Genomic DNA, 18,489 nt, shown 5'->3' with positions numbered 1-18,489 from the left:
TACTGAAGTTGTAAATATCTAAACAATACCAAAGTATTAGTAGCTACTACTTTGGCAAATGGTAGAACTTTTGCATTTTAATCAAGTTTAATATTGCAGTTTGTCTAGCTTTGGAGGTTTTGAGTCATAAGATTAATAGTTTTTATAGTATGCATTGTTTTTAAATAGAAGTTTGCAGAAATATATGATCATAGACTCATATAATGAAAAATACTGTTGATTCCCCTCATTTTACTAATGGAAATCTGATCAAAATTTTCTCTTGTTGCATAATTTTTATACTAAAGGCATGGGAGAAGTTGCTGTTTGGAGTTTGTTTTTTTCATGCCCTTGTGCAAGAGAGAAAGAAATTTGGTCCTCTTGGTTGGAATATTCCATATGGATTTAATGAATCTGACTTACGCATCAGTATTCAACAACTACAGGTAAAATTAGAAAGGAATTAACATTGCTGGAGGATCACTGTGTGTCAGGCCCTAGGCAATTCCCTTTGCTTAGATAAACTTACTCCTCCCAACATCACTAGTAGGTGGGAGATAGTAGTAAAAATTATAACTATGGTTTATGAAGCACTATCTCTATGGATTTCTGCTGCTGCAAATAACAGAAAACCTGATTCGAACTGGCTTAAGCCATAATGGAACTTATCATCTCACATAATAAAGAGGTACAGAGGAAGGACAGGCTCTGGAGTTGGTTGATTCAGCAAGTGTTGCCATCAAGGACCTTGGTTCTTTCTGTCTTTCTGCAGTGCCTTCCTTAAGTGTTGGCTTTCTATAGGTCCTTATTATTCTCTACTCTCTTCCTCTGCTCAGTCAAAGCTACAATTTAGCTCTAAGTAGAAAAGGAATTTATGAAATGAATATTTGGGTAGATCATAGAATCACCAAGATGGCTGGCCAGCCCAGGCATCCAGACTCATATCCAGATTCACACCATGTCTTGGTAACAGCAGCTCCTCAACCCTGGTTGAATATTAGACACCACTGCTCAGAGAGCTGCTGCACAGACTCTGGTCTACTCCAGGCCCTCTGATGTCATCAAAAAAAGATTCTTTGATGTTTCTGCTTTTTCGACCTCTAAACCCCAGTTCAACGTCTAACTTGCAGGCCTAACCTTTATCTCTGAAAGAGGCTGGAATGGGTGCCTGGGTGGCTCAGTTGGTTAAGCATCTGACTTCGGTTCAGGTCATGATCTTGCGGTCTGTGAGTTCAAGCCCTGCATCAGGCTCTGTGCTGACCACTCAGAGCCTGGAGCCTGCATCAGATTCTGTGTCTCCTCTCTCTCTGTCCCTCCCCTGCTCACACTCTCAAAAACAAATAAACATTTAAAAAATAAATAAAAGAGGCTGGAAGAGTGAGTGGCAGCGTTTTCCAGTTTCTGTAGACTCACAATGTGATCTATTCTGATAGTCAGCAGCCCCTGGCCCCCTCCCGGCAAAAAAAAAAAACTGCTGTAAATTCCTACTGACTCAGATTTAGAACTAGGCACATTACTTATATTAATTTTATTCCTCACAGCACCCCTGTAAGGTTGGTATTATCCCTATTTTTGAGAAAACCAAAGCTAAGAAATGAGTTTGCCCATTGAGGTAGGATTTGAACTCCAGTCTCTCCAACCCCAATACTTTTCTCATTATTTCTGTCATATTTTACTAAATATAGTAATCCAGATGGACAACCAGAGTATTAATATATTTCTGCTTCTTTGCTGTGACAAGAGCCTTTGTGACATGGAGCCTCGTAAAGGGAAACCAGAAGTGTTGATAAAACCCACTTGATGCTATTAGGTTTTACTTAGGTGGGGTTTTGTAAGGGTATGAATATTTAATCATATTTATAGCATAACAGATAATTTTTATAGAAACTGCTGATATTTTATCAACTCTTCCTTTTTTTAGATAAATGTTTATTCATTTTTGAGAGAGAAAGCGAGCATGAGTTGGAGAGGGGCAGAGAGAGAGGGGGACAGAGGATCTGAAGCGGGTTCTGCAGTAACAGCAGTGAGCCCGATGTGGGGCTCAAACTCATGAACCATGAGAACATGACCTGAGATGAAGTCAGATGCTCAACCAACTGAGCCACCCAGACGCCCCTCTTTTTTCTTTTACACAAGGCAGAAACCTTAACTAGAACAAACGTATCAATTTGAAAATCCCTGAACAACTGATGAAATTAGTGCTTATAGAATCACGATTACATGATAAAATGACATTGATTCTAAGTACTGGGTTTGTTTGTTTTTTAAAAATAATTTAGTAGATAGAGCCGCAAGCTTGGAGAATGTCTTGCTAAAACCATCCTACTGCAGAAAACCAGTCAACTGAGAATTCTCCACCTTCTGGCCAGGCCCCTGCCTGCAGCCTCTGGTGTCATCAACCTTTCTGGTCCCAACACTGGAGCTGGAAGGCATAGATTAAATCTATCTTTTATATCTTCAAGAACAGGGTACTTGAGAGGGGGCAGTCTTTAAACCATCTTTACCTAGTCATACCAGCAAAATACTGCTTGCTTCCAAAAAGGTTAATCAATGAAACTGATGGCTAAGTTGATAGACAACCAAGGAATGAGTTGTTCTCTACATCTTGCATTTGCCATGAATTTAACATGAATTTCTCTTGTGGTTTCTTCCTTTAGTTTTGGGGAAGGAGGGAAACCCAGTTAAACACACCTTTCTTTCCCCCAAAGAGAAGAAAGAGAGAAACTCTCCTCTTTCACAAATGACTTATTCATCATGCCCCACCCCCCAAAGAGTACTTTCCCTCTGTCTGTCTCCTATTCATATCTCTTGATACTTCTCTTCCTCCTGAAAACATGGAAGTCTCCAAAAAAGATTGATATCTTCTTTTAAGTTGGCTCTGGATAATTTAGGGATATTTTTTCTTAACTGTGTACCATTTCTGCTATAATTCCTGCACTATTAGGTAATTTTCAGGGGCAAGAAAAAGCTCCCATCCAGTAACTTATACCATCCCAATACATATACTACCAAAATTCCTGTGTGTGGGAAAATGTAAAGGAGAAATAAATTCAGGCCTTCATATCATTTCACATTTCCCAGATTCAGTTTCCTACTTTACAGGGTTATTGGGAGATGAACAAGACAATATAAAAGCTATGAAAATAGTAGTTTTTATTACTTTTTAAAGTTTTATTTATTTAAGTAATCTCTATACCCAACTGGGGCTCAAACTCACAACCCCGAGATCAAGAGTCAGATGCTTTTCTGACTGAGCCAGCCAGGTGTTCCAGTTTTTATTACTATTGTAAATGGTGTCATGTTGTGTGAACCAGGCTTTGGTACTAAAGTTTGGAATTTCTTTGTTTTTATCACATTGCAAACAGTGCCCAAAACCAGGCACCTGGTTCTCGGCGTTGGTGCTCTTGGCATTTGGGGTCAGATAGCTCCTTACTGTGGGCAACTGTCCTGTGCACTGTTTAGCAGCGTCTCAAGTTTCTGCCCACTAGATGGCAGTAACACCTCCAACCACAGATCTAAAATGTCCCCAGATATTGCCAGATGTCCCCTTGGGGACAAAATTGCCCCTAATTAACAACCAATACCCTAAAACAAGGGCAAATTACCCAAATCCATATGAAAAAGACTTGGTAATTTTCATGTCATCTTCTTTTTGTTAAACAGTTTTCTTATCACAGAAGCAATACATGTTTATTTCCCACCCTGCCCCCCCCACCAAATTGGAAGATGCAGATAAGCAAAGTAATTTAAAATAAATATGAACAATCCCAGCCATCCAAAGGTAACTCATGGTGATAATTCTTTCAACCCCACCTCTATGCATGTGGACACTTAATTTCATCTTAAAATGGAAATGACGTGAAAGACTTTAAGGTTTTTCTCACTTCATTTTTTCTTTGTTTCAGTTATTTATAAATGAGTACAACACAATTCCATTTGAAGCCATCTCCTACCTGACTGGGGAATGTAACTATGGAGGAAGAGTGACAGATGATTGGGACAGACGTCTCCTCTTAACCATGCTGGCTGACTTTTATAATCCACAAATAATTGAAAACCCTCATTACAAGTTTTCTCCCAGTGGAAACTATTTTGCACCTCCCAAAGGCTCCTACGATGAGTACATTGAATTCATTAAGGTAACTGATGTCACTGAAAATGGGGTTAGACCTAAGTGTGATTTTTCTAAAAGCAAATAATGAAATGTTCCCCTGTAATATAGAGGGCTGGCCAAGTAGTATGGTTTTCAATCAACTTTCAGTATCTTTTGTTTCTAGAAATTACTGAAAATTGGGAGAGTTTGATGTCTCGTGGATTAATGTGTAGTTGATTTTTAACCCTTTTGAGGCTGCATGTGTTTACCTTTTCAATTAATGTATCTGGTGAAAATGTGATGCTTCTTTCTTCATCTGTTTTCTGGTAGAAACTTCCATTTACTCAACACCCTGAGATATTTGGATTACATGAAAATGTTGATATCTCCAAAGATCTGCATCAAACCAAAGTCCTCTTTGAGTCCTTGCTTCTCACCCAGGGAGGCTCCAAACAGACCAGGTCCTCAGGAAGTACTGACCAGATTCTATTAGAAATTACTGAAGATATTCTCAACAAGGTGATGTTTAGTTTAGAATCTGATGCTTATAATGTAAATTAAAGTGGTCCTGAAATGGCAATCTGAGCACTCCGGTTGAACAGCATTAGGATCTTGAGTGAGATACTTTGCCTTTGTGAGGATTAGTTCCCAAATCTGTAAAGTGGTGATTATAGTACCAACTGTATAAGGTTCTTGTGAACATTTAAAAGATCATGAATTTGGGGTGCCTGGGTGGCTCGCTCAGTTGAGCATCCGACTCTCGATTTTGGCTAAGGTGATGATCCCAGGGTTGTGGGATCGAGCCCCATGTGGAGCATGGAGCCTGCTTAGGATTCTCTGTCTCTCCCTCCTCCTCCCCTGCTCATGTGTGCACATACGCTCTCTAAAACAAAAACAAAACATGGATTTAAAATGATTTGCATGATGGCACATAGTTAAGTTCTTAGCAACTATAGTTGTGGATGAGCGAATGAACATATGACTTATTATTGTTTCCAAAGATAATGAATAGACCTACTTTTTAAAAACTGGAGGAAATGGTCTGAATTTGATGGTTCAAGGAGTGAACAGTTTTTAATCTGTATCTTAGGGAGTGAGGGGGCACAGGAAGGTAAGATCAGCACTAAATTAGCAACTACACCTTTTTTTCCTTCATAATATAGCTCGAAGTACTTAGCCTACTAGGTAGAATGGGAAGATACTCTTTCCTGTCACCTTTTTTCTGTGTCTTAAATTCCATAAGGAACTACAAAGGGAACTTTAGAAGGATTATGATCGCATGTGCAGATCTTCACGATTCCCCTCTGGGGTAAATACTGTAATTGTCCCCATATTTCAGTGTCAAGTATTCTGACAGAGCAGAGCCTGACCCATAGTCCATCTGTCTTGAAGACCCATGGACAGCACGCCCCCCCCCCCCCCTTAAGGAGAGCCTCCTCACAGGACACATTGCTGCAGCCACTGGAGAAAGAGGGGAGCTGCCCTGCTGTAACCCTTGGGTGAAAGCCAGCCAGTCTCCTCCCACTCTGTCCCCTGGACTGCTGCTTCTGCTCTTTGCCTCTCTCCCCCGTGGTCCCTTACTGGTTCTGCAGTTTATCTCGGGGGATGGGGAGTGGTGGTTCTGGCCCTTGCAGAATGGTGGCTCTCACAAGGTCCCTAACAGGAAGTTACCTAACAGTGGCATTTTGGACTTATTTGGCATCAAGGGTCCTTGAATGACAGCAGCTAGTGTGACTTACATTCTTGTAAGTCTTTTGCACCACTCAGGGACCATCATCTACAGACACTCTGGGCAGCTCAGTTCTTTGTTCAGAACTTCCCTGATTGGGAAACTTCTTTGCCTTTTAGGAGTGTGACCTCCAGTGTATTAAGACTTGGTTATCAGTCCCAAAGTCCCCTTCACTTCTCAAGCATCTCTGAGGTGCCTCATAGAAATCAGATAGTCTTCTCTCTCTATAACCTGGAACCCCGCTACAGTCACACATTAATTATTTGAAAGTGGGGTAAGCTAAGCTATTTGCAGCCACTTAATAACTGATTGAAAATAACCCTAAAACAGTTATGAAATGGAAAATCTGTTCTATGAGTGGAAAATGAGATTTGGCTTACAAAAGAAATCACATGGCTTTTCAGAAATCTGTATCTTCTGCAAAGTGCCATAGCCTATAGTAAAGAGCATGGGCTTTACAGTTAGAGACCTGTGGGTTTAAACAAATCACCTTTTGGCTGTGTGCCCTTGGGCAGTTATTTAACCTCTCTGTACAGTTGACCCTTGAACAACACAGGTTTGAACTGCACAGATACATATGAATTTATTTTTATAAATATAGCACGGTAATATGTTTCTTCCCTTCTTTAAGATGTTCTTAATATTTTCTTTCTAGCTTCCTTTATTGCAAGAATACAGTATAGAATACATATGACATACAAAATATGTGTTGACTGTTTATGTTAGTGGTAAGGCTTCCAGTCAATAGTAGGTTATTAGTAACTAAGTTTTTGGAGGGGCACCTGGGTGGCTCAATCGGTTGGGCGTCCAACTTCAGCTCAGGTCATGATCTCACAGTCCATGGGTTCAAGTCCCACGTCAGGCTCTGGGCTGACAGCTCAGAGCCTGGAGCATGCTTAGGATTCTGTGTCTCCCTCTCTCTATGCCCCTTTCCTGCTCATGCTCTGTCTGTGTCTCTCTCTCTCTCAAAAATAAACAAATATCAAAAAGAATTTTTTTAATTAAAAAAAAGTTTTTGGGGGCGCCTGTGTGGCTCAGTGGGTTGAGCGTCCAACTTCAGCTCAGGTCATGATCTCACAGTCTGTGAGTTCGAGCCCCGCATTGGGCTCTGTGCTGACAGCTCAGAGCCTGGAGCCTGCTTTGGATTCTGTGTCTCCCGCTCTCTCTGCTCCTCCCCCGCTTGCGATTTGTCTGTCTCTGTCTCAAAAATAAAAACATTAAAAAAAAAATTTTTTTTTAAGTTTCTGGAGAGTTGAATTTATACATGGAGTTTTGACTATATGGGGGGGGGGGGGGCGGGTGTGGAGTCGGTGCCCTAACCTGCACTGTTCAAGGGTTAACTGTACTTGAATATCCTCATCTGTATAATGGAGATGATAATGGCCACCTGAGAGTGTAAGGTAAAGGTGAAATGAGATAATGTATGGGAAGCAGCTAGCACAATGCTCAGCCCACAGTAACTGCCTCGTGTTAGCTATTAGGGATAGGACAGCTGAATGAAGTGAATTATCCATTCTGAGTGTAATATGTGACCTTCCAAACCCATTCTCTTAGCTACCGAATGATTTCAACATTGAAACAGCACTATTGAAGTATCCTGTGAGCTATGAAGAGAGCATGAATACTGTGTTAGTACAAGAAATGGAAAGATTTAACAAGTAAGGATCTCTACCCTTGTGGGTTCAGAAGACAACCAACCCAAGTTGATAAAAAAAAAAAAGACACACATTAAAATTTTAAGAAAAAATTATCCAAACCTGCCATTTCCTTAGGATCCATTCCTACTCTTTAAAGTTGTATCATCTTCCGCCCCAGAAGCGAGGGTATCTTTTAGAATGCAAAAATGATGATGGAAATGAGATCTATTTTTACTTACATGTGAATTTATTTTTGTGAAATTTATGTGAAAATATTCATTCATCATAATTTTTCATCCATCCTTTCCTAGTCTCCTCAGGAACTCAGGACCAAATGAATATTAATTGAGCCTGTATGTAGTTACCTCTTTTGTCATTGTTCCACCATGTGACACATGCACCCTCCCTTTTCTTCCTGAGTCCAACCTAGGTTGATTAGGTACCCCATGATAGCAAACAAATTTTTGCTTTGAATTTTTTAAATGTTTATTTATGTATCTTCAAAGAGGGAGAGAGAGAGAAAGGAAGAGTGAGGGAGGGGCAGAGAGAGAGAGAGGAAAAAAGAATCCCAAGCAGGTTCCACACTGTTAGCACAGAGCCTAACATGGGGCTCAAACTCATGAACCATGAGATCATGACCTGAGCTGAAATCAAGAGTCAGACACTTAACTGACTGAGCCACCCAGGTGCCCCTTTGAATTTTTTCACTGAATTTTCTACAGTACAATACGGCTTAAGGGATGGAGAAATTGTTTTGGTCATGAGTTTTCTAAAATGTTTTCAAGTTTATTTGGGTTTCAGGATTTGCTGACATTTAAAAACAAAACATATTTAAACACTATGATGCCTTAGTTCAGTATTTTTTATTTAAAGACCATACATGTTTATATGTACTACCATATTATCTCTCTGTTGCTTAGGCTTCTAGCCTCAAACCCTTACTTCAGGTATATTTATGGTGTTCTCAGCAGTTTGGGCCTATGTGAGAAGCAAAGTCTTTGCAAGCATATCAGTGAATATATGCTCTATGCTTTAATGCATCATTTCACAAATGTCAGCCTTTGCATTACACGTTTATAACTCTTCCATATTTTCATGCCATCTGGAACATCATTTACCTAATATTTTCCCCCAAATCATCCTCTGCTTAAATTAGCCTGGTCTTAAGCCATAACACCCAGAAAACAATTTTGATATGCTGTTTGGTACCATTTTCTGTATTACGTAATGATTAAAATGAAAAAGTTTCATCCAGGCATGCATGGGTGGCTCAGTCGGTTAAGCATCCAACTCTTGATTTCGGCTCAAGTCATGATCTCACAGTTTGTGGGCTCAAACGCTGCATCGGGCTCTGCACTGACAGTGCGGAGCCTGCTTAGGATTCTCTCTCTCTCCCTCTCTCTGCCTCTCTCATGCTCTCTCTCTCTCTTTCAAAATAAATAAACTTAAAAAAGGTTCATCCAAGTATCACCTAAAAGTACCTTCCATTACCAAGAGGGAGGTGAGTACATTCGGGGAAACACTCCCATAAAGCCGTGAGTGAGATTTCTTTTTCTGGAAAAACAGTATGTTGATATTTACCAGCGTATGTACAATGATAATGTGATTCTTTTCTTTGCAGTTTAATTAGAACTATACGCAATACTCTACGGGACCTTGAAAAAGCTATTAAGGGTTTGGTCGTAATGGATTCTGCACTGGAGGCACTCTCTGGCAGTTTGCTTGTTGGAAAGGTTCCAGAAATATGGGCTGCACGATCATATCCAAGTCTTAAACCCCTAGGAAGTTACGTCACAGATTTTCTAGCCCGGTTGAACTTTTTACAGGTAAAGGATTATGTGTGTGTGTGTGTGTGTGTGTGTGTGTGTATAATTTTAGTTTTTGGTTGACTGCAGAGAGATTAGAAAACACTCTGGTCACTTCGGTGTCTCTGGGTTGAATGGAATGTGGTTACTGGTTTCATGGTAATCTAACCAAAATTTTAGAATGTTAAAAATTACACATATTTCAAAGTACTCAGTAGAAAATTAAAATTTTACTTTACATAGTCCAAGTAAAATGTGACATATTTTTTTAACGTTCTAAGTTTGGGGCACCTGGGTGGCTCAGTTGGTTGAATGTCTGACTTCAGCTCAGGTCATGATCTCACAGTTCATGAGTTCAAGCCCTGCATTGGGCTCACTGCTGTCAGCACAGAGCCTGCTTGGGATTTTCTCTTTCCCTCTCTCTCTGCCCCTCCCCCACTCATACTCTCCCTCTCAAAAATAAACAAAACATGGAAAAAAAAAGATTCTAAGTCTGTGGTTCTCTGAGACTACATATTTGGTCTTGTAGTTTTAATACTGGGGGTAAATCTCAAAAAAGAGCCTGAGATATGGATTTACCAATAATTGGCCACTGTCTTAAAATCCATGCTTCTTATCCCTTATCTCATAAAACCAGGGAAACGTTGAATGCTTTTAAGTCTCCACCCTCCATCCCAAAATACACATATAAAGGATGTTCAGGGCACTATTTCTCTTCCTTAGCTCCTTGGCTTGCCCCCATTGTATGGTTAATATTTATGTGGGGTTAATATTTATGTGGGTTAATATTTATGAGAGTTGGGGAGAGCCCCAAAAACACTTTTTGGAAATTCAAATTAGGTATATGACCTTTCCCTGTTTAGTTGCCTTTTTTTTTTCTTTTTTTTAGGGGGGGAGGGGCAGAGTGAGAAAGAGAGAGAGAGAGAGGGCAGATCTCAAGCAGGCTCCACACCCAGCACGGAACCAGACTTGGGGCTTGATCTCACAACCGACAGTGAGATCATGACTTGAGCCAAAATCAAGAGTTGGACACTTAACCGACTGAGTCACCCAGGTGTCCCTAGTTGCCTTTTTATTACAGAAGAACTTTATTTGTTTCACTGTAGAAGCTAATCATAAAATAGCCAGTGCTTGTGAGGATGTGGAGAGAGCAGCTTTCTCATATACCCCTTCTTAATTTTTACCAATTGAATAGATTGATAATATCTTATTTCAATTTGCTTTTTTTTTTGGTAACTGGTGAGCTTGTGTTTCTTTTGGTGTGTGTGCTTACCATTTGTATTTTCTATGAATCGCCTCTTCATCTCCTTCCTAGGCCCATTTTTCTTTTGAACTATTTCTTAAAAATTAATTTATAGGAGCTGGTTGTATAGATTTTACATTTAACAAAAGAAACAGTCTACATTGGGGTTGTCAGTGTTCAAGCTCTAGAAGAGTTGCCACATAATGGTTTTCTCATCCATAAAATGTTTAATTTTACCTCATAGGGTAACAGTCCATGGTATGTGGTAAGAATTCAGTAAAAGTGGACTATTCTTTGGTAAAATCATAAATTGTTGAACTTTATCAAATGCCTTTTCAGCATTTATTGATAATGATGTGATTTTTTCCCCCTCGTTAGCTTATTGCATTGAACTATTCACTAGATTTCCAAGTGGAAAACCATCCTTGCGTTTCTAGAAAAATTCCTCTTGTTCAGTGAATCCTTATTCGTTTGGTCAGTGGATCTTCATTCTTTTAATGCTGTAATCAATTCCATTTGGATATTTTTAGGGTTTTTGATATTTTAGGGTTTTGATTTTTAGAGTTTTGATATTACCTAATCAGCCAGAAAAATTATTTCATTGTATCCCCAACAATAGTGAATAAGAGGGCCTGTTTCTCAGATATATGTTGTTTTTTATCTTTGCTAATTTGATAGGTAAACTGTGTCTACTAGGTGAATCCTGGCCACATGTACAACATGTCTTCGGAGTTCCTCCTGTGTGGACCTGCCTCTTCCCATCCCTTATCAACAGCATTTGCCTTAGGGGCACCTGGTGGCTCAGTCGGTTAAGCATCCAATTTTGGCTCAGGTCATGATCTCACGGCTTGTGAGTTCAAGCCCTGTGTTGGGCTCTGTGCTGACAGCTCAGAACCTGGAGGCTTCTATGGATTCTGTGTCTCCCTCTCTCTTTCTGCCCCTCCCCTGCTCACCCTCTGTCTGTCTCTCTCTCTCAAAAATAAATACTAAAAAAAAATAAAGAAAAAAAAGGCATTTGCCTTGTAGTTAATCGTATCCTCCCCTTGTCACAGTCTTCCTTTTTTTTATACTCCAGTTCATTTCCCAAGCTTTTTTTGGAACTGCTTGCACTTTCCATATACTGCTTCTTCCTGAAGGGCATTCAAGAGCCATTACCTTGGTCTTTCAGAGGGGTCCTGGCATGGTGCCAGCAGGGATAGTCTCCAGGACAAATTCCTTTTGTTGTTGATGTGAAGTTCATGTCCAACTCCCTACTTCCTGAAATCTGGATTTTCCCTTAGAATCATTCCATTCGAATGAGTAAGAAAGACCTCACTCTATTATCAGGCACCTTTATCATCCTTCACCACATGCCTCCCTCTGAATGGATCTGTCCCCATTGTCCTCTTACCCTTAGAGAAGCCATACAGTTTTCCTCTTACCTTTCTTTATCCTGGACTCTTTTTTTTAAAGGTTTATTTATTTTTGAGACAGAGCACAAGCAGGGGAGAGGCGGGGGGGGGGGGGGGCGGTGGTGGGGACGGGAGCGGACAGAGGATCTGAAGCAGGCTCTGTGCTGACACCAGAGAACCCAATGCAGAGCTTGAACCCACAAACAGTGAGATCATGACCTGAGCCAAAGTCAGACACTTAACCAGCTGAGCCACCCAGGCTCCCCCTCTCCTGGAGTCTTGACTTCATCTCCTAATGCTTCTTAATTAAGCAAATGAGTCATCTGGAGTTTCTGTCTTTTCCTCATTTCTCTATCACCATTTACCCTATTTATCTTCCCTTTTTCCTTCTTGTGCTTTTTATTTATTTTTTCTAAGCGTTTTACACACTGGCTATACTCTCAGGTTAAATCCTGAATCTGACACTTAGTGACTGTGTGACTTGGAGCAGAATATTACTCATCTTTCTGCACTCCAGTTTCCTTGTCTGTAAAATGGGAGGAATAACTCACGGAGTTATTTTGTGGACTAAATGAGGTGATGCATGTCAAGTGGTTAGCACAATGCCTGGCAAGCACTAAGCATCCAGTAAATGGTAGCTAATTCAGAAACTCTGTACAAGTCACTGACCCAGACACTCATGACATTCTTGGCTAAATGAAGCCCTGGAGTGAGCCAGGGAATTTTCTATACACTTGCCTTCTGGGTTCTTACAGCTTTCTTGCGCACAGTGCTGGATCTGCCTGGCTTGTGTCCTTGTCAAGCCCCGCCTCTTTCTCTACCTTTTCTTGATTTGGTAGCTTGGACTATTGCAACATCTCCAGCAGTGGTTTGTTCTCTTCCTCCCAGGAAGCAAAGCTGGCTTCTTCCCACAGTGCACTGCTCGCTCAGAGACAAAGTTCATTTTATTGATTCATTTTATTCTCTCAACTAATGTGAACTGAGACCCATTTTGTCCAAAACATCTTGTTGTGTGCTTTGTGAGATAAAAAGGCAATGACAACGTAAGCCCTGCCTTCAAGTTGCCAATAGCCTACACGGGGATAAGCTATGTATCTAAGAAAAAACAAACCAACCACGAATATAATAGAGTAAGGGATGTGTCATAGCAGATCAACTTGTAAAATGCTCTGGGAATTCAAAGGGAGAGAGTTCTTCTAGCTCAGGAAAGCAGGGTTTGTTTATTGGATGAAGAAGCATTTGAGCCAGGTCTAAACTATGAGAGGTTTCAGACACTGTAAAAAAAGGAAAAGAACTTAGAGCTAGCTGAGCAACGAAAGGCACTGTATCATTTAGAATTGATTCTGTTGCAAAATTTGACATATACAAAAATAAATTTTATTACCTCAGTAATTGAAAAATCCAGGGGGCCAAGTGGCTCCAGGAAGGAGGTGATCTGGGGTACAAAATAGTGCCCTGGTCCTGGATTCTTGCACCTCATTTCCTGGCTCCATTTCTCTGAGGCTTGACTCCATTCTCAGGTAGGTTCTCATGTGATGGTAGCAAAACAGCAGCAGCAACTCTGGCCTCACATCCACACAACTTCAAATAGCTGAGCATCTTTTCCCCAAAAGTCCTAGCAAGAGTCTCCACATCTCTGTCTTTGCCTGGGTCACATGTCCATTCCTGTATCAATCACTATGACTGGGGGGTATCATTGGCCAGGCAGGAATCACATGCCCACCCCAGGAAGTGGAGTTCCTGCACCAGAAGGGATGGGTTGAGAGTATAGAAACGTTCTTCTTCCAGAAGGATGGAAGAGTAGTGTCACTTTAAGACAAGCAGAAAAGACAACAGATGTCCACCCAATGCAGAGAAAAGACCAGCACAGTGTAGTCTGGTTACAATGTAAGATGCTTGAAGGAGAATTGTTTATTTATTTTTATGTTTTTAATATAATTTATTGTCAAATTGTTTTCCATACAACACCCAGTGCTCATCCCAACAAGTGCCCTCCTCCCTGCCCATCACCCACTTTCCCCTCTCCCCCACCCCCCATCTACCCTTAGTTTGTTCTCTGTATTTAAGAATCTCTTATGGTTTGCCTCCTTCCCTCTCTGTAACTTTTTTTTCCCCCTTCCCCTCCCCCATGGTCTTCTGTTAAGGGATCAAGCTGGGGGGCGGGGGTGGTGCCTGGATGGCTGTCAACTGAGCATCTGACTCTTGGTTTTGGCTCAGGTTATGATGTCATGGCTCATGAGTTCAAGCCCCTTGTCAGGCTCTGCACTCACAGCGCAGAGCCTGCTTGGGATTCTCTCCCTCCCTCTCTTTCTGCCCCTCCCCACTTGAGTGCACACTCTCTGTCTCAAAATAAATAAATAAACATAAAAATTTTAAAAAGGAATCAAGCTGGAAATACAATTTGGGGCTAGATTATGAAGTATGTTAAATAGGAGACTAAGGTGCTTAGACTTTAATTTGGTAGAGTAGTAGCAGATTACTGAAGAATTATGCAAGATGCTAAATCCAATCCAAACCATGCATGGTGAGGTATACTCTGGAAACATTACTCTAGATGTACTGAGCAGAGAGAGGGGAGAAGTGAGAAGACGTGCACACCGATACAGAAAAAAGACAATGGACATCTGAACTGAAGTAAGCGTGGAGGCAGGGAGGAGTCCAGAGTTTTAAGGAGCTGGAATCAACACTCTGTCATATACCGCATGAGATATCTGAAGATGGTTGCTTTTGAGTGGGAGTAAGTCACACATCCCCAAATAATTTACTCTCAGCTCTTTGTAGATTTGAACCTTTCAAACTTTGTGTTATTCAGGTTAATGTTAAAATTAGTTTGAATTATCCAAGAAGAGTGACTCTAAGGGAAAAGAGGTAGAAGGCCAAGGTAGGTTGCGTGTTTGTGTCGGGGAAGAGAGTCCTGTGGTGGAAAGTGTGGACAACACACAAACCAGAATCAGGAATTACAGATCAGGTGGTGCTCATGTGAGTTTGGAAATGAACATAGTGCATTGTGTTTTCCCCTTCCAGGACTGGTATACGTCAGGAAAACCTTGTGTGTTTTGGCTCTCAGGATTCTTTTTCACCCAAGCCTTTCTCACTGGAGCGATGCAGAATTATGCCAGAAAATATACCATCCCTATTGACTTACTAGGATATGAATTTGAGGTACAAACCCCCCTGAATTCCACAGTATATCATTATTTCAAAATCATGTAGTTAATCAAGGAAGATATGCAGGATTCATATTTTTATGGTCCATTATAAATGACTTCTTTCCATTCTTTGTGTTTCATGAAGAAAGTGTATGTTTGCCTTGCTACGTCTGATAGGACTTAGATATATATCTCCATTTTTAACTCAGATCATCTAATGCTGCTCTCCGGTTTCAGCAAAAACATGAGGTACAATAAAAAGTGATAAAATGCTTCAAAAAGAACTGTATTATACATTTTGACACTTAGACTCCTACTGAAAAATTTATAGTTTCACAACCTATCATATAGTCGCGTTTCCCTGAGTATGTTCTGAAAATTGAGCAGATGTTTTCCTTCTGAGACAAAGTTGTCTGGGGAAGAGACCGTTACTAGCATGTGCCTCTCCCTTCAGGTTATTCCTTCAGATACATCTGAGACGGCGCCAGAGGACGGCGTTTACATCCACGGGTTATATCTTGATGGAGCACGCTGGTCCCGAACAAGGTCAGGGCTTTCAACTGCCGAGACTTCTTCATTGCAGATGAATAAGTAGAACACTGCTTCCCACCCACCCCACCCCACCCCACCCCTGCAACAAAAGGGCTCTTCTAGGGACTATGGCAAGTAAAAAATAATATCAGAATTCTTGCCATAAATCATTACTCAGGCTGGGGCAATTGATAAGTGAGTATTTTTAAGTCCTGAAGAATTTTTAGTTAATATTTCAATGGTCTTATGACTAGAAAAGTTAGTTGAAATTATTTCTTACTTCTTCTGTTTTAGGACTGTTACCTTCCATTTTGTAATGTGCAGGAGCACCTAACTTTTGAACATTTCACAGTTAGAATGAACTTCCTATTTCTGTTAGTGAATGGAAAACTTTCTCTTATATGACAAAATAAATAAATATTTAAAATAAATACTGAATTTCCAGCTTAGGAAACCAAGCATTGCTATTCTTTTTAAAATGCATAGCGGTGGGGGGCCTTGGTGGCTCAGTCAGTTAAGCGCCTGGCTCTTGACTTCAGCTCAGGTCATGATCTCACAGAGTTCAAGCTCCACATCGGGCTCTATGTGTCAGCGTGCAGCCCACTTCGGATCCTCTGTCTCCCTCTCTCTCTCTCTGCACCTCTTCTGCACTCTCACTCTGTCTCAAAAATAAATAAAATTAAAAAAAAAATAAGATACATAGGGGTAAGAGAGAAGGGGAGAGACTATTTCCCTTGGAGCCCTGCTCTTTATCAGTCCGTTAATAAGCATAACCCTCTATTTCCAGGGTCAGGGCTAGGCTTTGCTCTCAAGGGAGGGTTGAATGTTGAGACCCAGAAAATCGCTTGAGGAGGAGCAGGAAGGAGCTCCTTTGTATTATTACAAAGATAATTCCAAGACTGAGCTCTGAGCAGACTTAGCTGCACCTAGTTCATTTGGTTATTTCTCTCTTCCTTTTTTTAAGTTTATTTTGAAAGAGAGAGAGAGAGAGAGAGAGAGAGAGATTCCCAAGCAGGCTTTGTACTGTCAGCATGGAGCTCTATGCAGGGCTTGATCTCAGAAACCGTGAGGTTATGACCTGAACTGAAATCAAGAGTCAGACGCTTAACCAACTAAGCCACCGATGCACACCTCTCCATTTTTATCATTTAACTTACATAGATGAATATATATATTCATCTTTTCTCCTGTCCCTCCCTTCCTTCCCTCCCTCCTTTTCTCAAACAAATAAATAAACGATATAGCACAGGGAAAAGAAGACAGGTTTACTAGACAGGCAGATGTATGTTTGAATCCTGACTCTGGCACTTAAGAGCTGTGTTACTATGAGAAAACTGTTCAACCTCTCTGAGCCTTCACTGTTCACCTGTGTGTGGAAAAGGAAGGGGACAAGATCATGGTGATGATCAAATGTGATAGGATAGTGTGTGCTTCATGGATGGTACTTAAAAAGCAGCAAGAATTGGTATTTGCCCACTGTTATTCATTGCTTCCTCCTTGGTTTTGTTTTATATTTCTTTCTCTGCATATTTCCAGTCCTCTCGTATTAAAAGCCAATATCTCAGTAGCAATTTCTAGAAGCAAATTTCATCTTATTTCTAATAAATGTTTCCATTTCTCTTCACAGTGGATTGCTTGCCGAGCAACATCCCAAACTTCTCTTTGACCTGATGCCCATCATATGGATAAAACCAAGTAAATATACTCCTAACAAAATTTGTTAGAGTTTTAGGGAGGATAATGATAGACATTTTTTAATGGCTCCCCCAAATAAGTCTCTGCTCAAATCTATTAAGACTTTGTTCAATTACAATAAATAGTGGCTTAGGGGCACCTGGGTGGCTCAGTTGGTTAAGTGTCTGACTTCTGCTCAGGTCATGATCTCACAGCTCGTGAGTTTAAGCCCTGCATCAGGCTCTGTACTGACAGCTCAGAGCCTGGAGCCTGCTTTGGATTCTGTGTCTCCTTCTTTCTCTCTGCCCCTCCCCCACCATGCTCTGTCTCTGTCTCTCAAAAATGAATAAACATTAAAAAAAATTGTAAGAAGATGCGGTACACACACACAGACACACACACACACACACACACTGGAGTATTACAGTGGCAATCAAAAAGAATGAAGTCTTGCCATTTGCAACTACGTGGATGGAACTAGAGGGTATTATGCTAAGTGAAATTAGTCAGAGAAAGACAAATATCATATGACTTCACTCATATGAGGACTTTAAGACACAGAACAGATGAACAGAAGGGAAGGGAAGCAAAAGTAATATAAAAACAGGGAGGGGACAAAACATAAAAGACTCTTAAATGTGGATAACAGAGGGTTGCTGGAGAGGTTGTGGCAGGAGGGATGGGCTAAATTGTTAAGGGGCTTACGGAATCTACTCCTGAAATCATTGTTGCACCATGTGCTAACCAACTTGGATGTAAATGATAAAAAATAAACTGCAGAAAGAAAAATTTTTTTAGTGACTTACTGTTTACAGTGGGAATATATTATTCCCATTTTGTGTTGCATTCATATTATTTCAGGAATATCATTCTGCCTCTTTTTGCTCTTATCCCAAGGGATGTAACATTTTCTCTGCCCTCCCCCACTTCTACTTTTCCAGAGTCCAGGGCTTCCCATCAATATTTTGATTCTGAACTGCCTTTGTACACCTCTCAGAGACACGTAGGCTTGACACCAGCCAGTGGCTAGAGTCTTCTGGCTACAAGAAACTCCTTGGCCTAGGAACCAGACAGGTACCCACAGGCATAGATGTTGCAAGTCACAGGTGGGAAGGCCGGGGAAGCCAACTCTGCCCTCCTGGGAAAGACTCACTCCTTCCCTCCTCTGGCCATCATCATTTTCCCACAAGTCCGAACAAATGAGGCTCATTCTTTTGTTTTTTCTTCTCTAGGTTTTTTTGTCCTCAGATAACTATCA

The 18,489-nt window shown here is 40.8% G+C and overlaps 1 protein-coding gene and 1 long non-coding RNA gene across 2 annotated transcripts in view; one reads left to right on the top strand and one right to left on the bottom strand.

The window, feature by feature from the left end:
* The window catches only part of DNAH12 (dynein axonemal heavy chain 12), a 219,686-nt gene that overhangs the window by 200,322 nt on the left and 875 nt on the right, over positions 1-18,489 (top strand). The window contains exons 66-73 of the mRNA XM_043587710.1: positions 288-425; positions 3,885-4,118; positions 4,403-4,591; positions 7,356-7,459; positions 9,060-9,264; positions 14,902-15,039; positions 15,481-15,572; positions 17,185-17,252. Of these exons, the coding sequence (XP_043443645.1) occupies positions 288-425; positions 3,885-4,118; positions 4,403-4,591; positions 7,356-7,459; positions 9,060-9,264; positions 14,902-15,039; positions 15,481-15,572; positions 17,185-17,252 (1,168 nt within the window). The remainder of the gene's footprint in view (positions 1-287; positions 426-3,884; positions 4,119-4,402; positions 4,592-7,355; positions 7,460-9,059; positions 9,265-14,901; positions 15,040-15,480; positions 15,573-17,184; positions 17,253-18,489) is intronic.
* On the bottom strand, positions 12,816-13,860 carry LOC122487354. Its single transcript, XR_006298359.1, has 2 exons — positions 13,262-13,860; positions 12,816-13,151 (listed from the first exon to the last, which is right to left on the bottom strand). It is a non-coding gene; the product is annotated as an uncharacterized LOC122487354 (long non-coding RNA).

The sequence above is a fragment of the Prionailurus bengalensis genome, chromosome A2 (assembly GCF_016509475.1).
Source record: "Prionailurus bengalensis isolate Pbe53 chromosome A2, Fcat_Pben_1.1_paternal_pri, whole genome shotgun sequence".
Lineage (NCBI taxonomy): Eukaryota > Metazoa > Chordata > Mammalia > Carnivora > Felidae > Prionailurus > Prionailurus bengalensis.
This window is presented reverse-complemented; position numbering and strand designations above follow the sequence as displayed.